Here is a 22,825-nt window from a genome sequence, read left to right on the forward strand (position 1 = left end):
AAAATCAAATAAACAACCTAACTTAACATCTAAAGCAGCTCGAGAGAGAAGAACAGACAAGGCCTCATGTTAGCAGAAGGAAAGAAATCATAAAGATCAGAGCAGAAATCAGTGAAATAGAAACGAGGAAAACCATAGAAAAGATCAATGACGTGAAAAGCTGGTTCTTTGAAAAGATCAACAAAATTGATAAACCTTTAGCCAGACTCATCAAGAAAAAAACAGAGAGGACTCGCATCAATAAAATTAGAAATGAAAAAGGAGAAGTAATAACAGACATCACAGAAATACAAAGGATCATAAGAGACTACTACATGCGACCATACACCAATAAAATGGACAACCTAGAAGAAATGGACAAATTATTAGGAAAATGCACTCTTCCAACACTAAAACAAGATGAAATAGAAAAGATGAATGGACCAATCACAAGTGCTGAAATTGAAACTGTGATTAAAAAACTTCCAACAAACAAATGTCCAGGATCAGATGGCTTCACAGGCGAATTCTATCAAACATTTAGGGAACAACTAACACCTATCGTTCTGAAACTATTCCAAAAAAATTGCAAAGGAAGGAACAGTACCAAACTCATTCTATGAGGCCACCCTCACCTTGATACCAAAACCAGACAAAGATACCACACACACAAAAAGAAAATTACAGGCCAATTTCATTGATGAACATAGATGCAAAAATCCTCAAAAAAATTCTAGCAAACCAAATCCAAGAATACACTAAAAGGATTGTACATCATGATCAAGTGGGATTTATCCCATGGTTGCAAGGATTCTTCAATATCTGCAAATCAATCAGCGTGATACACCACATTAACAAACAAGAATAAAAACCATATGATCCTCTCAATAGACGCAGAAAAAGCCTTTGACGAAATCCAACACCCATTTCTGATTAAAACTCTTCAGAAAGTGGGCATAGAGGGAACCCACCTCAACATAATAAAGGCCATATATGACAAACCCACAGCAACATCATTCTCAGTGGGGAAAAGCTGAAAGAATTCCTGCTGAGATTAGGAATAAGAGAAGGAAGTCCACTCTGCCACTACTCTTGAGCATAGTTTTGGAAATCCTGACCACAGCAATCAGAGAAGTGAAAGAAATAAAAGGAATCCAAATTGGAAAGGAAGAAGTAAAACCATCACTATTTGCAGGACACTTGATACTATACCTAGAGAATCCTAAAGGCTCTACCAGAAAACTGTTAGAGCTCATCCATGAATTTGGCAAAGTTGCAGGACACAAAATTAATACACAGAAATCGACAGCATTTCTATACACTAACAATGAAAGATCAGAAGGAGAAATTAGGGAAGCAATGCAATTTACCATCACATCCAAAAGAATAAAATACTTAGAAATAAACCTACCTAAAGAGACAAAAGACCTGTACTCTGAAAACTATAAGACACTGGTGAAAGAAATCAAAGATGACACAAACAGATTGAAAGACATACCATGCTCTTGGATTGGAAGAGTCAGTATTATCAAAATGACTCTACTACCCAAGGCAATCTACAGATTCAATGCAATCCCTATCAAATTACCAAGGACATTTTTCACAGACCTCAAACAAAATATTTTTAAGTTTGTTTGGAAGCACAAAAGACGCAGAAAGCCAAAGACATCCTGAAAACGATAAATGGAGCTGGAGGAATCAGGCTCCCAGACTTCAGACCCTACTACAAAACAACACTCATCAAAACCATATGGTACTGGCACAAAGACAGACATATAGATCAGTGCAACAGGATAGAAAGCCCAGAATTCAACCCACGCACCTATAGCCAACTCATCTATGACAAAGGAGGCAAGAACATACAATGGAGAAGACAGCCTGTTCAATAAGTGGTGCTGGGAAAACTGAACAGGCACAGGTAAAAGAATGAAATTAGAACACTCCCAAACACCATACACAAAAAGAAACTCCAAATGGATTAAAGACCTAGATATAAGACCAGATACTATAAAACTCTTAGAGGAAAACATAGGCCAAACACTCTCTGACATAAACCACAGCAACGTCTTCTCAGATCCACCTCTTAGAGTGATGACAGTAAAAACAAAAATAAACAAATGGGACTTAATTAAACTTAAAAGTTTCTGCACAGAAAAGGAAACCTTAAACAAAACAAAAAGACAACCCACAGAATGGGAGAAAATCTTTGCAAATGAATCAACTGACAAGGGATTAATCTCCAAAAAATTTATGAACCCCTTCTGCAGCTCAATACCAAAAACAAACAAACAACCCCATCAAAAAATGGGCTGGAGTTCCCGTCGTGGTGCAGTGGTTAACGAATCCGACTAGGAACCATGTGGTTGCGGGTTCGGTCCCTGGCCTTGCTCAGTGGGTTAACGATCTGGCATTGCCGTGAGCTGTGGTGTAGGTTGCAGACGTGGCTCAGATCCCGAGTTGCTGTGGCTCTGGCGTAGGCCGGAGGTTACAGCTCCGATCTGACCCCTAGCCTGGGATTCTCCATATGCCGCGGGAGCGGCCCAAGAAATGGCAAAAAGACAAAAAAAAAAAAAAAAAAAAAAAAAAAAAAAAAAAAAGAAGTGCTGGAGAGGGTGTGGAGAAAAAGGAACCCTAGTTCAGTGTTGGTGGGAATATAAATTGGTGCAACCACTGTGGAAAACAGTATGGAGAGTCCTTAAAAAAGTAAAAATAGAACTACCATGTGATCCAGCAATCCCACTCCTGGGCATCTATCCAGAGAAAACCATGACTCGAAAAGATTGCATGTCCTCTGATGCTCACTGCAGCACTATATACAATAGCCAAGACATGGAAACAACCTAAATGTCCATTGACAGAGGAGTGGATAAAGAGATGTGGTACACATACACAACAGAGTATTATTTACCCATAAAAAGAAAAGAAATAATGGCATATGCAGCCACATGGATGGACTTAGAAATTATCATGCTAAGTGAAGTTAGTCAGATGTGAGATACCAATGTCATATGCTGTCACCTATGCGTGGAATTAAAAAAAATGGGGGGATACAATGAACTTCTTTGCAGAATTCTGACTCATAGACTTTGACAAACTTATGGTTTCCAAAGGAAACAGGTTGGGGGTTTGGGATGGAAATACTATGAAATTGGGTTGTGATGATCATTTTACAACTATAGATGTAATAAAATTCATTGAGTTAAAAAAAAAGAATGGGAGAAAATAGTTGCAAACAATGCAACTGACAAGGACTTAATCTCTAAAACATACAAACAACCTTCTAGAACTCAAATAACCCAACTGAAAAATGTACAAAAGACCTAACTAGACATCTCTCCAAAGAAGACATACAGATGGCCAGTAGGCACATGAAAAGATACTCAACACTACTAATTATTAAGAAATGCAAATCAAAACTACAATGAGGTACCACCTGACACCTGTCAGAATGGCCATCATTAAGTCTACAAGTAACAAATGCTGGAGAGGGTGTGGAGAAAAAGGAACCCTCCTGCACTATTGGTGGGAACGTAAATTGGCACAACCACTATGGAGAACAGTATGGAGGTTCCTCAGAAAACTAAATACAGAACTAGCTATATGATCTAGCAATTCCACTCCTGTGCATATATACAGCTAAAACTACAATTCAAAAACATACATGCAGAGAGTTCCACTGTGGCGCAGTGGAATCAAATCTGACTAGGAACCATGAGGTTGCGGGTTCGATCCCTGGCCTCACTCAGTGGGTTAGGGATCTGGCATTGCTGTGGCTCTGGTGTAGGCTGGCAGCTGTAGCTCTGACTGGACTCCTAGCCTGGGAACCTCCATATGCTGTGGGTGTGGCCCTAAAAGGCAAAAACAAGCAACAAAACAAACAAACAAAAAACAAAAAGATACACGTACCATATATTCACAGATGCCCTATTCACAAAAGCCAAGACATGGAAACAACCTAAAAGTCCATCGAGAGATGAATGGATTAAGAAGCTGTGGTACCAATACACAATGGACTACTACTCAGCCATAAAAAATGAAATAATGCCATTTTCAGAAACATGGATGGAACTAGAGATTCTTTTTTTTAATTTTATTTTTGCCTTTTCGAGAGCCACTCCTGTGACATATGGAGGTTCCCAGGCTAGGGGTCTAATTGGAGTTACAGCTGCCAGCCTACACCAGAGCCACGGCAACGCAGGATCCAAGCCGTGTCTGCAACCTACACCACAGCCCACGGCGATGCAGGATCCTCAACCCACTGAGCAGGCCAGGGATCGAACCCAAAACCCCATGGTTCCTAGTCGGATTCGTTAATCACTGAGCCACGATGGGAACTGCCAAACTAGAGATTCTTATACTAAGTGAAGTAACTCAGAAAGAGAAGGACAAATACCTTATGTTATCACTTATATGTGGATTCTAAAATATGGCACAAGTCAACTTATCAACAAAACAGAAACAGACTCATAGCCATGGAGAACAGACTTGTGGTTGCCAAGGAGGAGGGGGAGGGAGTGGGATGGATTAGGAGTAAGGGGTTAGTAAATGCAAATTACTATATTTAAAATGGATGAACAACAAGGTCCTAATGCACAGCACAGGAACTTATCCAATCTCCTGTGATGACACATGACTGACAATAATACTTTTTTAAAAGGATGTGGGAAAAAAATACTACAGGAGTTCCTATCGTGGCTCAGGGGAGACAAACTTGACTAGATGCATGAGGATGAGGGATCAATCCCTGGCCTTGCTCAGTGGATTAAGGATCCAGCATTGCTGTGAGCTGTGGAGTAGGTCGCAGACGCGGCTCAGCTGGGATGTGGTGCTGCTGTGCATGGCCGGCAGCTGCAGCTCCAACTCAACCCCTAGCCTGGGAACTTTCATATGCCATGGGTGCAGCCTAGAAAGACAAATTAATAATACATAAACTGGGTTGCTAAGGCATGGTTTGAAAGGACTAATTTTCTTTGTATTTATTTATTTATTTATTTTTTGGTCTTTTGTCTTTTTAGGGCCGCACACGTGGCATACGGAGGCTCCCAGGCTAGGGGTCCAATCGGAGCTGTAGCCACGGCCTACGCCAGAGACACAGCAACGCGGGATCCAAGCTGTGTCTGTAACCTACACCACAGCTCATGGCAACATGCCAGATCCTTAACCCACTGAGCGAGGCCAGGGATCGAACCTGCAACCTCCTGGTTCCTAGTTGGATTTGTTTTCACTGAGCCACGATGGGAACTCTGAAAGGACTAATTTTGAAAGTTCTACCATGACTTATGCTATGAAACAACAAGGCATGCTAACAGAGAAACAGTTTATGAAAGGAAGAGTCCATTGATGCAACAGACTTCATTTTGCCTTGTTTTAAGAAAGTACCACAGCCACCAACCTTCAGCACTACCACCTTGATCTGTCAGCAGCCATCAACACTGAGGTAAGACCCTCCACCAGCAAAAAGATCATGACCCACTGAAGCCTCTGAGGATCATTAGGGTTTTTTTTTTTTTGAACAAAACATTTTAAACTAAGGTATGGACCCTGTTTTCTAAGACATAATGCTATTTCACACCTAACAGTCTACATATAGTATCAACACAACTATTAGATGCATCAAAAAACCAAAAAATTCCTATGACTCAGTTTTTTCACTTTATTAGTGTTCTGGAACCAAACCCACGATATCTCTGAGGTATGCTTGTACTCTTGTTTCTTCCTTTGGATTTGAGTGACCTTCTAGTGACATTTCCTTACTCAAATATACCCTCGTTCCCTACCTCTTCTTTGTGCTGTTATTGTTACACGTATTACATTTTTATTTAAGTTCAACAATATAATGTTTATATTTACTGCTTCATGCAATTGGCTTTTAAATGGTTAAGAGAAAAAAGAGAAAAACACACATTTAAACACCTTTTATTGTTATCCGTACACATATACAGAATTTTACAGGTGCCCTTTGTTTCTACATGTGGCTTCATATTACCGTCTTCATATTACCATCTTCTTTTAGCCTCAGAATCCTTTAGTATTTCTGTAAGGCTGGTCTCCTAACAACAAATTAACTCTATCTCTTTTTTTCCTCTAGGGCCACATCCGCGGCATATGGACATTCCCAGGTTAGGGGTCGAATCGGAGTTGTAGCTGCAGGCCTGCACCACAGTCACAGCAACACGGGATCTGAGTCGCATCTGGGACCTAAAGCGCAGATCACGGTGCCGGATCCTTAACCCACTGAGTGAGGCCAGGGATCAAACTCACATCCTCATGGATATGAGTCGGGTTCTGCTGAGCCACCATAGGAACTCCTCAATATTTTTTTAATTAGGATTTATTTTTCCTTTATTTTCAAAGAACAATTCAATGGGTATAGGGTTCTGGTTTGACAAATTTTTCTTTCGGCACTTTGACTATACCATCCCACTGCTTTCTTGCTTTGATTGTTTCTGATGAGAAATTAGCTGTTAATCTTTGGTTTTGGTTCACTTGTACGTGATGAGTCTTTTTTTTTTTTTTTTCAGGGCCATACCCACAGCATGTGGACGTTCCCAGGCTATGGGTTGAATCAGAGCTGCAATTGCCGGCTATACCACAGCTACAGCAAGGCTAGATCCGAGCCATGTCTGCGACCTTCACCGCAGCCCAGCAACACCAGTCCTTCACCACTGAGTGCCAGGATGGAACCTACGTCCTCATGGATACTAGTCAGGTTTGCTACTGCTGAGCCACAGTGGGAACTCTGCTGCTTTTAAGATATTCTCTTTGTCTTTTAACAGTCTGACTATGATATGTTTATGTGTAGTTCTCTTTTTGTCTATAATACCCAAATTTTTCTGAGCTTCTTGGATGTATGGATTAATGTTTTTCATCAAAATTGGGGATTTTTTTTTCAAGCATTTGTTATTTTTCTGATCTTTTCTCTTCCTTCTCCTTCTGGAACTCCCATTACACATATGTTGGTATGTTTAGTGGAATCCTACAAGCCTTTAAAATTCTGTTCATTTTTCTTCATTATCTTTCCTTCCTGTTCTTCAGATGGATAATCCATATCAATCCATCTTTAAGGTCACTTATCCTTTCTTCTGCCATCCCAGTTCTGCTGTTGAGTCCCTCTAGGGAAAAATTTTTTTATAATGATTTTTATTTTTTCAATTATAGCTGGTTTACAGTGTTCTGTCAATTCTCTACTGTACAGCAAGGTGACTCAGCTACACAGATATGTATATATTCTTTTTTCTCACATTATCATGCTCCATCATAAGTGACTAGATATAGTTCCCACTGCTAAACAGCAGGACCTCATGGCATCCATTCCAAAAGCAACAGTGTATATCTATTAACCCTAAATTCCAAATCTGTCCCATTCCCTCCCCCTCCTCCTTGGCAACCACAAGTCTGTTCTGCAAGTCTAGGAGCTTGTTTTCTGTGGAAAGGTTCATTTGTGCCATATATTAGATTCCAGATATAAGTGATATCATATCTGTCTTTCTCTTTCTACTTAGATGAGACTCTCTAGTTCCATCCATGTTGCTGCAAATGGTATTATTTTAGTTTTTTATGGCTGAGTAGTATTCCATTGTGTATATATACAACATATTCTAATCCATTCATCTGTCGATGGACATTTATGTTGTTTCCATGACTTGGCTATTGCGAATAGTGCTGCAATGAACATGCAGGTGCATGTGTCTTTTTCGAGGAAAGTTTTGTCCAGATATATGCCCAAGAGTGGATTGCTGGGTCATGTGGTAGTTCTATGTATAGTTGTCTAAGGTACCTCCATACTGTTTTCCATAGTGGTTGTACCAATTTACATTCCCACCATCAGTGAAGGAGGGTTCCCTTTTCTCTACACCCTCTTCAGCATTTGTTTTTGTGGACTTATTAATGATGTCATTATGACTGGTGTGAGGTGGTATCTCAGGGTACTTTTGATTTGAATTTCCCTAATAATCAGTGGTGTTGAGCATTTTTTCCTGTGCTTTTTGGCCATCTGTATATCTTCTTTGAAGAAATGTCTATTCAAGTCTTTTACCCATTTTTCCACTGGGTTGTTGGCTTTTTTGCTGTTGAATTGTATGAGTTGTATAAGTTGTTGTATATTTTAGAGATTAAGCCCTTGACAGATTCACCGTTTGAAATTATTTTCTCCCATTCTATAAGTTGTCTTTTTGGGGTTTTTTTATGGTTTCCTTTGCTGTGCCAAAGCTTGTCAGTTTGATTAGGTTCCATTGGTTTATTTTTGCTTTTATTTCTGTTCCTTTGGGAGACTGACCTGAGAAAACATTTGTAAGGTTTGTGTCAGAGAATGTTTGCTATGCTCTCTTCAGGAGTTGATGCTGTCTTGTCTTACATTTAAGTCTTTAAGCCATTTTGAGTTTATTTTTGTGCATGGTATGAGGGTGTGTTCCAGTTTCATTGATTTACATGCAGCTGTCCAGTTTTCCCAGCAACACTTGCTGAAAGACTTCTTCCCATTTTATATTCTTGCCTCCTTTGTTGAAGATTAACTGACCTAGGTGTCTGGGTTTATTTCTGGGTTCACTATTCTGTTCCATTGGTCTGTATGTCTGTTTTTGTACCAGTACCACACTGTCTTGATGACTGTGGCTTTGTAATATTGTCTGAAGTCTAGGAGAGTTATGTCTCCTGCTTGGTTTTTGTTCCTCAGAATTGCTTTAGCAATTCTGGGTCTTTAATGGTTCCATATAAATTTTTGGATGGTTTGTTCTAGCTGTGAAAAATGTCATGGGACATTTGACAGGGATTGCATTGATTCTGTAGAGTGCTTTGGTGGTATGGCCATTTTATAATATTAATTTTTCCCACCCAGGAGCATGGATATCTTTCCATTTCTTTGAATCCTCTTTAATTTCCTTGGTGAATGTCGTATAGTTCTCAGCATATAAGTCTTTCACCTCCTTGGCCAGGTTTATTCCCAGGTATTTGATTTTTGGGTTGCAATTTTAAAAGGTATTGTATTTTCTAATATTTCATTGTTAGTATACAGAAATGTGACTGATTTCTGAAAGTTAATCTTATATCCTGCTACTTTGCTGAATTTGTTGATCAGTTCTAGTAGTTTTAGGGTTGAGTCCTTAGGGTTTTCTATATATAGTATCATGTCATCTGCATACAGTGACAGTTCTACCTCTTCTCTTCCTATTTGGATACATTTTATTTCTTTTGTTTGTCTGATTGCTGTGGCTAGGACTTCCAATACTAGTTGAATAACAGTGGTGAGAGTGGGCATCCCTGTCTTGTTACGTGGGAAGGCTTTCAGCTTTTCTCCATTGAGTATTATATTTGTTGTGGGTTTGTCGTAAATGGCTTTTATTATGTTAAGGTATGTTCCCTCTATACCCACTTTGGTAAGAGTTTTTTTTTTTTTTTTTTTTTTTTTTTTTTTTTGTCTTTTTGCCATTTCTTGGGCCGCTCCCGCGGCATATGGAGGTTCCCAGGCTAGGGGTCTAATCGGAGCTGTAGCTACTGGCCTACACCAGAGCCACAGCAACTCGGGATCTGAGCCACGTCTGAGACCCACGCCACAGCTCACGGCAATGCCGGATCGTTAACCCACTGTGCAAGGGCAGGGATCAAACCCTCAATCTCATGGTTCCTAGTCGGATTCGTTAACCACTGCGCCTTGACGGGAACTCCTGTTAAGATTTTTTATCATGAATGGATATTGGACTTCGTCAAATGCTTTTTCTGCATCTATTGAGATGATCATGTGGTTTTTGACTTTTCTTTTGTTAATGTGGTGTATATGACCTCTAGGGAAATTTTATTTCAGTTATTGCATTTTTCAACTCCAATATTTCTATTTGGATATATATATATTCAAATGTTACTGTTACATTATGTATACATTATAACTGTGAGATGGTTCTCCTATTTCCCTTTGGCTATTTAGGCAGGGTTTCTTTGAATATACTTATAACAGCTGCTTTCAAGTTTTTGTCCGCTAGGTCCAACCTCTATGTGTTCACAGGGAACTATGTCCAATTTCTTGATGGAAGATAGTATGAGAAAAAGAACATGTATGAATGGTAGTATGAGAAAAAGAACATGAATATATATGACTGGGTCACTGTGCTATACCACAGAAATTGACACATTGTAAATCAGCTATACTCTAACACAAAAAAGATAGTTACTACTGGCGACGTTCTTCCCATGTATAGTCACATTTCCCTTTTTCATATGTTATAATTTTTATCGAAACTGGACATTTTAGGTAATCTATTATAGCAACTCTGAGTTTTGCTTCCCTTCTTTGGACCTGTTGCTATGTTTGTTCATTTGCTTGCCCAGACTAATTCTGTGGAGTATTTTCCCTCTGCAGGTGCATCCACTGATGCCCTAATTCAGGGTTTTTTTTTGCCCCCTCATTTTTAAGCCTGGCTTCCTAGAGGTTTCCCCTAGGTCAGCATGGCTTAGTGGTCAGGCAATGACTGGTCAGAGGCTGTGCTGAAACACTTTGAGCCAGTAAGAATTCTACCCTTCGCAGCTGAATCTCTATGAGAATACTTCACAATTCAGGGAGATTACAAGTCTGCTCCACGTTCATCCTGGGACTCGTATCTCACAAGGGTCCTTTCTGGTCTTTGCTGAGCTGCTATAGCCTTGCTCATGTGCACAGCCTTCTGAATCACAGGGGGTAAGTGTGATTTTAATGGGGTCTCCTTTATCTAACTCCTTCCCCTAAATACTTCTGTTAAATTTCTGGCTAGTCTCTTGGGGTTGCTTGTCCCAATTCATATCTCTGTGATTTTATTGTTCCTCCATTGTTTGTCACTGAAAGTTTTGTTGTTTTTGACAATGCCACTGGCCATAAATTTTTCCATGCTCTGATCCAGATAAAATCCCCTTCAGGGAAAGCAGCAGAGCTGTCAGTCTGCATGGCCTATGACTCCTACCTCGCAGAGAACTTCTGCACCATGGAAACGAGGTGGAGAGAATGAGAGCAGCCATTGGATAAACCACCACAGACTTTCGCTTCCACTATTTTTACAAATATTCAAGGATTTTTAAAAAATAAATGCTTCTCAATTGCTTGCAGCCCTTTGGTCAATTTAAACAGTTTTTTTTGTGTGTATTTTTTGTCCAGTTTTATCATTCCTTTTTGGGACAAGGATTTGCACAAGTCCTTATACAGCTATCCCAGCATATGAAAAGACATTTGTATAAAACAAGGGAATGCTTGGAAAAGAAAAAAGAATCTAAAAATTTTGTTAAAACTTGATACAATTTTCAAATAAGGGCAGATAAGGCAAAAAACAATTCAAGATGAATAATCCCCTGCAAAATGCAGAATCAAAATTACAAGGTCAGGGAAAATCAGATAGAGCAGCCAGCTAAACCCTAAATAGTATCTGCAAAATAACACTGGGATATTCTCATCCTGCAATTACTAGTGTGGACCACAGAAGCATAATATAGTGTGCAATTATTTAAAACCTCTCACCAAAGGAATATGATGTCGTCTAGGCCACCCAATTATAACTCCTACCATAATAACAGGATAATGGAAGGGTCCGAATGACAGACCTAACATAGTCTGAGGAGTGGCCACACTATGAGACCATCCAGAGTGAGGTGCTGGGCAGGGGCTCAGGTGAGAGAACAAAAATTTTACATTGTGTGGACATGTGCACTTTTAAGTTTGTGAGCTTGAGAAATTCCTAAGTAGGGATGGGCATGCCTGCCCTTTATCTTAAGGCACAAAAGTGATGGTGCCAGTAAACCAATGCAAGTTTTTGGCATCTGGTCTGTTCTGCATGTTGGCACTACTTCACGGACAGGTCCCTGGTCCAGAGATGGAAGACCCTGCTCTCTCGAAGTTCCTCTAAACCGAATGCAGAATAGTATTTATGAAAGCATCGCCCTGCCTCGTCGTTGTGCCAAGCAGAGTGAGAAGGGTTAAGATTAGTCATGGTTCAGTGGGGAACTGACTACAACGAGGCTGGTCTTATTACTACATCCTCCTAAACACAGTGATTTGGTCTTGAGGACACATGTCCAAAGATGAAAGCATCACTGCTCTTCTATGAATACACTACGTTCCAACTGTGTGAGCAGAATGCTATTTCTACTTGGGGTGCTAAGCTGGGTCAGTGTCATCTCGAGGTGCTGCTACTTGTGTTCTAAGATTGCCTGGGAAAAGCTCTTTTGCAGTTGGATAAAATAAAGCCAATATGCAAAATTAAGCAAAACCTAGAGATACCAAGAAAGCACTGACGGTGATATTTGTGTTCCTGAAACCAAGTGACCAAAAATCAAAGACTTACAATTTAAAACAACAATACTTCATTTTTGCCCAGCTTTTCTAAGTTTAAAAATATCAGAAATACACACTAAAAGAGCAACTTGGTACAACTTTTGTGGAAAGCAATTTAGCATTATATATCTAATTCTAAATACAAAATAGCTTGACCTATCATTTACACTTCCATGAATTTATTCTACTGGAAAAAAATCCTCATAAATACAAATATACATGCATTTTCATTGAGATGTTATCTATAAGAGATGAATCAGAAGCAACCTGTTTATCAATAGTGTAGAAACGAAACATTGCACTCATTTAAAAGTCTCGTTTGTCCTTTTCCTTTTCTATACTTTAAGGTTCTCAGGTCCATTCTTTTCTTTGGGAGCTAACTGGCAATTCTACTTAGTTCTTGAAAACGCTGGCCTTTCTATTAACAATTGCTTGTAAAAACAAATCTCAAAAAGTAAGGAGAAAACATTCCTTTTTACTGTGAGAAAACATAAAGCTACTTTAAAATAGATTTTGGAGGTCAGAAAGCAGAGTTGTCATGCCCTCCAATTACAGCAGAGCCCAATAGGAAGAACAAAAACTTCCTCAGGCAATGAGAACTCAGCCAATGAAGAGCTCTGGACTCTGTTAATTACAGCCCTCCCAACTTCCTTTTCCCCTTTATAAAGGAGTTCTCCTCTCCACTTTTGCTGGGGACTTGCACATGACTCTCCAAGTCTGTAGACTCCAAATTGTAATTCTTTGTTAATCCCAAATACACCCATTTTTTGCTAGAGAAATAACTGGCAGTGGTAACTAAGCAAAAAAGATACTGTTCTACATCATGAAGTCAGTTTTGATAAGGTTGGAAGCTTTCATAAAACTGTCTTACTCTCCCATCCCTTGAAGAGACTTGTTTTTCAATATTTAACTGAAATCATTCCCTTCTTTTACTGTTTAACAAATGAGTTTTTAGATAAATAGATTTAAGAGAGTAATGGTAATTCTTGTAAGACATAACTTTTAATCCTAAAAGTCTTCAATCCTAATTACATGTCTTCATTAGTGCTGTATAAAATAATCAGAACATCCTAAGGCACGTGTACTGAGAAGTCAGATCAGACTGCTATAGTAAAAAGCTGGTGGTGCCATAGCGGTACACGAGGCGGGGTACTAGCCTTAAATGTCTTTATTAAATTTAAATTGACTGTCTTCATAATGAATTGGATACCAACGTATCTCGGAAAGATAAATATTTGTGGCAGGTCTTTGTTAAGTCACAGAATGAAGAGGGATGTTCCCTTCTCATCATCCTTCGTAAAATGAGAGTATACATCTATGACTCTGATACATCTGATTCAAACTAGGAACTTGAATAAGTCTGCCTCACATGAACCAAAACATTTTTAAAAGACTTTAATTTTTCAGAAGTTTCAAATTCACCAAAACTAAAAGAAAGGCACAGAGATTTCCAGATACCCTTTGCCGATACACATGCGTGCCCTCCTCTGCTATCCACACCCCCCACCAGAGCGGTCCATTCGTCACAACTGGTGACTCTGCATGGACACATCATTATCACCTCAAGTCCACAGCTGACATTAGAGGTCATTCTTGGTGTTGTACATTCTACGGGTTGGGACAAATGTGTAACGACGTGTAGCCATCATCAGAGTATCATACAGAGGATCTTCACTGCCCTACAATCCTGTGTTCTGCCTAGTCTTTTTTAAATGATTTATTTATGAATTTATTACATTTATGTTGTACAATGATCATCACAATCCAATTTTATAGGATTTCTAGTCTTCTCTCCTCCCACCCCCTCAATCCCTAGCAACCACCAATCATTTTAAGGTCTCCAGAGCTCGGCTTTTTCCAGAATGCATCTAGCTGGAATCATACACATAAAGGCTTTTCACCTTGACTTCTTAGTAATGTGTATTTAAGGTTCCTCTGGGTCTTTTCATCACTTGGTAGCTCATTTCTTTTTAGCGCTGAATAATACTGTTTTCTGGATGGAGCACAGCGTATTTACCCATTCACCTACTGAAGCACATTTTGGTTACTTTCAAGTTTTGGCGATCATGACTAATGCTGCTGTAAATATCTGTGCAGGCTTTTGTGGAGATACATGTTTCCCACTCCTTTGAGCAAACACAGCAGTGTGATGGCTGTTTCTCAGCCTCTTTCTCCCCGATCAGGTGGCATAGGATGGGCGGAGAGTGGGCTGGGGTTGAGTATTTCCCTTCCCCCAGGTTAGTTAGGTTCTGATAATACCCAAGTAGGTTAGACTCTGTTTCACTAGATTCTCAAATCTAGGTAAGGCAGGCCTTGTTAAGAAGGACAGAAAGTTCTTGTAAATTTCAGAAGGGTTCTGTTCCCCTCTCTCCAAGCCAGAAGCAGGGGTGGGATGGTTGTTTATCCAATATTTACTCTAAGAACCCAGTTGAGCTCTTGGAGGTAAAGCTCACAGTATTGTGGTGTCCCACCCCCCGCAGTGACTGGGTCCCTTGAATCTTTGACTCTCAGACTTGTTCACCCTGAGCCTCCAACGATGCGTCAATTACAGTTTAGATTTTCCCACCTTGGCACTTGCTCCCAAGGAGGCGTGTTTGCTTGTGAGTCTCTGCTCTAGTAAACCAAAACTTCCTGTATTTGTCTGTGTGACTCTATAATCCTGGAGGCAGTGGTTTGCTTGTATCCTCCCAGTGCTTACAGATCCAAGAAGAGCTGCTGATCTGTCAGTCTGCTCAGCTTTTTACTTGTTGGGATGGAGTGGCAACTTCTAAGCTCCTTACATGTGGAACCAGAAATAGGAAGTGAATTAAAACATTTTCAACAACTGGTTTTTCAATTTAACTTTTTCCATTTGGGTAGGCATGGGCAGAAAGACAAAAGTGGAAGAAAAATTCTGCCTCTGCGCTTGAACTGAAATTCTTCCCCAGGTCTCCAGCCTGCAGGTCTGTATTTTGGACTGGTCAACCCTCCACAATCAAGTGAGTCAATTCCTTAAAATAAATCCTAGTCTGCATATGCACACGTCCTGGTGGTTCCCCTTCTCTGGAAAACACTTACTAGTCCAGACTGATACTTTATAAAAATACAATAAAAACAGCAGTATGGAGATTCCTCAGAAAACTAAAAATAGAACTACCTTTTGATCCAGCAATCCCACTCCTGGGCATCTATCCAAAGAACACCATGACTCGCAAAGACACATGTACTCCGATGTTCAGTGCAGCACTATTTACAATAGCCAAGACATGGAAACAACCTAAATGTCCATCGACAGAGGAGCGGATCCAGAAGATGTGGCACATATACACAATGGAATATGACTCAGCCATTAAAAGGAAGGAAATACCGGCATTTTTAGCAACATGGATGGACCTAGAAATTATCATGCTAAGTGAAGTCAGCCATACAATGAGACACCAACATCAAATGCTTTCACTGACATGTGGAATCTGAAAAAGGGACAGACGGAACTTCTTTGCAGAACAGATGCTGACTCACAGACATTGAAAAACTTATGGTCTCCGCAGGAGACAGTTTGGGGGAGTGGGGGGATGTGCTTGGGCTGTGGGATGGAAATCCTGTGAAATCAGAATTTATCACAGATGTGATAAATTCATTTGAGTAATAAAAAAATACAATAAAAACAAATTTCTAGGAAAATGGCCATATGCTTACTTACTGTGGCAATGTCCAATTTATTTATTTTTTGTTTTGTCTTGTTTTTGTTTTAGGGCTGCACCTGCGGCATATGCAGGTTCCCAGGCTAGAGGTCCAACCAGAGCTGTAGCCGTCAGTCTACGCCACAGCCACAGCACAGCAACACCAGATCCGAGCCACAACTGCAACCTACACCACAGCCCATGGCAATGCTGGATCCTTAACCCACTGAGCGAGGCCAGGGATCAAACCCAAAACCCCATGGTTCCTAGTCAGATTCGTTTCTGCTGCACCATGACGGGAACTCCGAAAATGTCCAATTGTTATACAAGTTTCTAAATGCCAGTTTTCAATTTTCATATTTGGCTTATCTGATTGGTAATTCCATATTTAGTTCAGCAAGTTGGCAAATGCACACAACTGAGTTCTCTGTGGACACACACACACACACACATAACGGAAGAAATTTTCACATGCTGGGGTATAGGGAAGTCATTCTGGCTTAGACATGATTTAACAAACTTTATGCTAACTAGAACAGCCTGTTTTGTGACCTACTAAACATACATTGTACACCTGTTTAAGTTTGAAAGAAAAAGGTACACTGAACAAAAGTAAAAAAAGTTTGTTTTGAAGAGAAAGATTAAGTGCCTCCCTCCCTGGGACACCCGTGCTAGTATTCCTTCAATGCTAAGGCTCCCTTCCCAGGTGACAGGGCCATACCTACCCACTGTATATGTGCTGATCTTTTTTGAAATATGGAAGAAACGTGCCCCTTCATGTTTGACGGTCATTTGTTCTGACTATTAACCTGTGCTGAAAACCATGCCTCTCCAAAACAGTTCCTCAGAGCTCTCTGAGAGGCTGTCTCCCGAGCTATAGTCCTCAGTTTGGCTCAGATGAAACTCTCCTCTATTCTTACTATAGATTGTTTATTGTTTTTTTCCCCGTTGACACACACAAAGACAAAATTACATCTAATGTTTTTCCTCAAAAGAAGTTCCATATGGCTCTGAGATGAGTCCATTCACCTTAGTGCTAAGTGAAACCACACACGGATGGAAAAAAACAAGGGTAAATTCCTCCAGCACCGGGGATGGCGAACATTTTTCGAACTCTGACTCAAGATCTAGAAGCAAGAGAGGAAAAGTAGGAAATATTTTACATTAACAATAAGAAAAAAATCAGAAATCATGGTAAATACAATAAAAAGACAGAGGACCCACTGAGAGAAATATTTACAACTTCTATCACGACCAAGGATTAATTTTTCTAATATGCAGAAGGCATTTAGAATTGAGAAGAAATAAAACCAACAATCCTATGAAAAATGGGCACTAGAGGTACAGTCAACTCACAGAAAAAGAATTACAAGTAGCCCTTAAATATAACAGAAGTTATTTAACCTTGCAAATAAGAGAAATATAAATTTAAAATACACTGAAATATTGTTTCTCCCAAACATGGGCAAAAATCCATCTCAGACATTGCAGTTTCATCTCTAGAAATCCAATTTGGACCTCTTTAATATCGTCCATGTCACCATTTAATGCAATCAATCTTTCCTCTAGTGTTTTGAACTTATGAAATACAGTTGTAACAACTATTTGCATGTCCTTGTCTGCTAATTCTAATATCTTTTGTTCTCTGTCATTTCAATTTTTGATTTTGCTCATGACAGGACATATGTCCCTGGGGTTTTTTTTTTAATGTCAACTTTTTTCCCCCTACCTTCCAAGTTTCTTATGAGTTTTTCCATTAACAATCGTTAAGCCAGAGCACACAGATTGTGGGGAGAATTGTTCTCAGCTGTATAAGAAAGCGGCGGTGCTACTAAATTGACAACAGGTGGCCAGCATGCACACACACATGTGCACACGTAACTATACATATATATATAAGTTGCCATTGTTGGCAAGGTTGTAAGGCAGTGCTTACCACGAGGTGTATGTTACAGTTTGATGGCTAACTGCAAGCCATCTGTGCATTCACATTCTTGCAAACAAATTACGCCATACATTTATCCTACTGCCAGGGGTTTTTGTTCAGCTGAATATTCTGCCATGTTCAATAGCTGATACCATCATAGAGAAAGATCAAATTAAAAATCAGGCTAAAGTTGGACACAAGGAGGGGGAAAAACAAAAAACCAGTTTCTTCCTGTTCCCTTTTGATCTTTTGTGTAGCCCACCTCTTTGCTGTCTTTGCTTATGCGCCACATGAGAATTCCAGGTGCGCTCACGAAAGCTTTAAACAAGGACTTTCGTTTCTCACTTCTACCCTCTTTTGGTTTCTTTTCCAAAACATTCATCACCTTATTTTCTCTCTTTCCCTCTTTCTCACTGAAACACAAACCCTCCTCTCTGTCACACTCCTTCCCCGTTTAACACCTTTTGAAGACAGCCAGCAAGAATTTTGAATTTCAGGTTTCAAAAACAGGATGCTGATATGTAGTTAGATTCCAGACACTGTGGTTTTTATCTTACTGTATACTAGGTATTTTGTTTTCCTGTAGCTATTCTTGGGCTTCGTTCTGGGACACAGCTAAATTATCTGAAAACAGCTTGGTCCTTTTGGGTCTTGTTTTCAGGATTTGTTAGGTGAGACGAAAGAGGCATTTGGTGCAGGGCTAATTATTTCCCTCTACGGAGGCAAGACCTTTCCGAGTCTTCTCCTGCAGTGAGAGGCCGGGGCCAGTGTATTTAATTAAAAATATGCAGGTTATGACCTGCTGAGTGAGGAGGCAGAAGCCACCCCACGGGGGTGACAGGTTGCTCCCCCGGCTTGGGAGCTCCCACTTTGGGAACACGAAAAACCTGCACTTTTGGTTCAAAGTGCAGGGTCGATACACTCAACCCAAAGCAAGTAGAGTCACCAAATGGATGACAATTTGCAGATCCCAGAAGCAGGAAGCGTGTGGGGGCAGCAAAATGAGCGGGGGTAGAGGCAGTCCCACATCCCGGTCAGCGGTGAGCAGGGGACCCAAAGCAGGGTAGCGAGCACCTATTACGCATACGGTGGGTGGGGCAGAGGTCACCAACTCTTCCCAGGCTTAATTATCAGCAGTTATTTTAACAGATGTCCCAAGAAAGACAATGTGGGAACTACAGCAGGTGTCCCAAATGCAAGTCTTTATCTAAATGTCCAGACTCGGTGTAAGCAGGGTTATCATGGTGTAAAATGCCTGGGCAGCAACTGAGAAAAACAAGTCGTTTTTCTCAAAAGTTGTTTTTCTCATCACAATTGACCCGTGATGCCTAGGCATTAACCCGTAAGGAAAATTACACACACTGTCTGAATGCTGGAGATATTTAAAACCAACTGGCAGGGTTCTGGTCATCAAGTGCGTGAAATATTGGAGCAAGGCCGAAACACCCATCCATAGTATCAATAGACAAACGACAGTTTGAAATCCTCTCTGTCACCAGCCCCCCATTTGTCGTGGTCCAGCCAAGAAAGTAAATCACAGCCCTTGGATAAAGTTAAGGTAGGTCTTTGATTAAAAACGTAGGCAACATTACGGACTTACTGTACCCCGGGCCATCTTCTGTAAATCTGTCTGAATTTGTCCAGAATTTGTCCTGTACATGTGACAAGTTGTGCCCTTTAGCGCTCATACACCTCTCTTCTTGGCCAGTGAGTCGTCAAAAGCTAAAGTTATCCCAAACCACCTCCACTCAAGAATCACACTGGTGCTGCACTCTGGGCATTGGTGTCACAGCCCCATGTGCTCAGCCGGGGTGGCTGACAGGTTGGTGTCACCTTAATAATTTGATGTTGTATGTCCAACGTGGCGGCGCCTAGTCCAGTCCCAGTAAGGGTCGTAGCACACTTATTCCAATGCAATGAAGCCCAGTACAATGGAGCTGCAGGCTACTGATGGGAGAGGGGCACAGGGAGGGATGTATCAGGGATTCTGTTCAGTGATTGGTACGGGTAGTCGCGAGGAGACGAAGGCACACTGGTGTGAACAGACACGGTTCCCTGAGGGCGGCACTGAGACAGATACATGCAGGGAAAGGACGTGCACACACACAGAATCACTATGTGGGACGGCCCCAGGCCACTCACAGTGGACACCGACTGCCCTATCAGGGATGCTGAAACAAGCTGGGACTCCCCCTGGATGGCCGGGCCGTGAGGCCGAAGACCACGGGGATTGTGCTCGTTGGGATGAGGTGTAGCCACATTCATCCACGTGGAGCTGCTACCTGGACAGATACGGAGGATTATAAAGGGCACGTGACGGCTCCCGGCAGGTGCCACATACAGCATGGCAGAGTGTCCTGCATGGGAGCAGCTGAACACCACAGAGTACCCAGACAAGCACAGGGACACGGGGGGTGCCTTCTGTTGGGTAGACAGCAACAGGGTCAGTAAATCAGCCCACAGACCACTGACTCAGAAACAGTCTTTGCTGAGCGGATGACATTCCCAACAATTCCAGCGGCCCCCAAAGTGAGCTCCCATTTGTGCCCATTGTATAAACTATTGTGGGGCCTGAGTGGTGACTGCAGGGAAGGGTCCCCTTAGGTGGTGGAGGGAGGTGACCCTGTGGCTGTGGCTCTGGAGGATGCAGGGGGAGGGGTCCTCCCCACAGAAATTAAGTTCAGGAACTCCCAGCAGGATGTGTAATATGGGCCAATCTAACAGGTGCAGTGAAGGCAAGCAATCTGTGACGTGTTTAAGGGACTCCTAACTGCCATGAGGGTGTGAGACCTGACACAAACCATGGCCTTGCCCTCCCCAAACACGCAGCGAAGAGCAGCCCAGCGAGCACCGCCTCCACCAGGCAGCAAGCGCTGGAGTAAGATGGATAAACACACAGTTAACTCTGCAAAATGCCACTCAAGGGGGTTCCTCAGCAGAGAATTTAGATAAACGAGGGTTCAGTTTAGCAATCAAGTCCCGGAAAGGGCTTACCATCATCCGCGCCAGGTCTTCCTGGAGTCATCTCTGCTCTGGTGGAAGGTTCCAGAGGCAGCACGCAGGGTGGTGCCTTGCAAATGATGGAGCGGGGCTCTCCTCCAAGGCAAAGGCAGCTTCCACCTACGAACAGTCAAGGTTGGAAGCACATGTGTAGCCTTCAAGAAAATTTAGTTACATGCTCCCAACAATTTAATGTTCAGCCCTGTATTACCAGAGTTGAGTCTGAACTGCAGAAGCTGACGCCAAAGAGGATTGAAATTAGGGCAATGTAGGGCCAATGGCCTTAGGTCAGGATGTCGGCGACCACTTGGGCAGGACTGGGGACCGTGACACATACGTGACATCGTCCCATTTAAGATGGGGGATTTGGGGGTAGTTCCTCGGTGGTCTAGCCGTCTGGTGCTTTCTCTGCTGGAACCCTGTTCCAATCCTCGGCCTGGGAACTAAGATCCCACATTAATCCTCTGCAAGCTGCGCTCCACCCCACCCCACCCCCCAAAAGATAGCCAGCTTGAACTCCCCCCGCCCCCGCTAGTATTTATACCTGGTGGCATTTCAGGCACAGCCCCTCTGTGGCTGACTTCGAACAGGCGCCATCCCCAATCCTGGGGTGCCATACTGCACCAGGTAGAGTTGCCTCTGACGGGTTAGAGCTGGCTCCCCAAGTTCAACACCCCAGACCCGCCTCACCGACACAGTGGGCCCAGTCGCCGGCCTCCCCTACAAGCACTATGCTAGAGGAACTGCCTTTGCCCCTGAGAGAGCAGCTGGGACCTGGAATCCTCCGCTGCAATGCTTGCGCCTGCACCACCATCTCTTTGAGCAAGAGTATGCAAAAAAATCTACAAGCTACAAGTGAGCCAAACAACTGCACGCCTGCGCACGGCAACCTCACGCATGCGCAGATGAGGAGATTGTGACCACTCTCCAACCGTCCCAGGGAGGCAGTAATGAGCTTGCCCACCGTGTCTGAGGGGACGGGTGCAGAGGTTAGGGATTGCACATGACTCTTGCACGCGTCCCCCACGTCGTTGAACCCGCTGCCCTAAGAGGGCTGAACAGTCCGCCCAGCCCGTCATCCTGTCCCCTCCCCTCGCCCCATTTAAGGGACCCGCTGGCTCTCCGCAAAATGAACAAGAGCATCTGCTCCTTGTTGCCGCCTCCTTGTGCTGAAGCTCAAGCCCCAACAAAGACCTGCCTGAAATTCTCATGTGGCCTCATCAATTTCTGTGGATTAAAGGGTCCGAGGGCCCAGGGAACATTAGGACCTGATCCTCGCCCTGGTGCTGGCTGAGGAGGAAAAGGCAGCGCCCTACCGTCCCGGGTGGCCAAACATCAGGATTTTCCCATATGGTTATAGCCCATCGCCTCCAGCCCCGACACCCAGAGGGGGTCTCCTTTAGAGACTCATAGGCAATACACTCACCTTAGACTGGGGCCTGCTCTGGGCTCTGCAGGGGAGTCTGACCTCTTACAGTACCAGCAATGTAGGGGGATTTGCAGCAACAGGCGGCAACAATTATACTCAGCAGCCGCAGACCCCCAGCAAGCCGCGAGAGACTGAACAGTCTGGGAGAGAAAGTTAGGGTGCCATTCGCAGCTCCAAGGCACTGGGGGGGGGGCACATACTGTGCCCACCTTTCTATCCTCCTTGTCGCCAGTTGTGCTGAGAAGCCCGAACAGGTGTGTTGAATAAAAAAATGCAGCTTAAGCCCTGCTCAATAAGGAGGCACAAACCATCCACACCTGAGGGCAGGTGCCTCCCTCAGCGTCCTGGCTTCCACTTTGGGGAAGTTAAACCCACAGAGGGTTGTTTTGATTGAAGGGGAAGTGTCAATAGACTTACACGAAGGAAGGAGAGTCAGTCAAAAAATGTATTACTACTTACAGATAATAAGAAATATAAGAAGTGCTCTCCCCACCCCCACCCAACAGCCACACACACCCCCGGGGGGGGGGGGGGAAGCAGCCCTGCAG

The 22,825-nt window shown here is 42.4% G+C and overlaps 1 protein-coding gene across 2 annotated transcripts in view; it reads right to left on the reverse strand.

The window, feature by feature from the left end:
- CLPB (ClpB homolog, mitochondrial AAA ATPase chaperonin) overlaps positions 1–22,481 on the reverse strand; it is a 253,530-nt gene extending 231,049 nt beyond the window's left edge. The window contains exons 1-2 of one of the 2 annotated variants that reach the window (XM_021102302.1): positions 22,275–22,481; positions 20,843–20,968 (exon numbers count right to left, since the gene is read on the reverse strand). In XM_021102302.1, the coding sequence (XP_020957961.1) occupies positions 20,843–20,873 (31 nt within the window). In that variant the 5' untranslated portion in view covers positions 20,874–20,968; positions 22,275–22,481. Of the gene's footprint in view, positions 1–20,842; positions 20,969–21,392; positions 21,727–22,274 lie in introns of those variants that run through there. The other variant, XM_021102299.1, reaches the window with a different exon arrangement.

Source organism: Sus scrofa, chromosome 9 (assembly GCF_000003025.6).
Source record: "Sus scrofa isolate TJ Tabasco breed Duroc chromosome 9, Sscrofa11.1, whole genome shotgun sequence".
NCBI lineage: Eukaryota > Metazoa > Chordata > Mammalia > Artiodactyla > Suidae > Sus > Sus scrofa.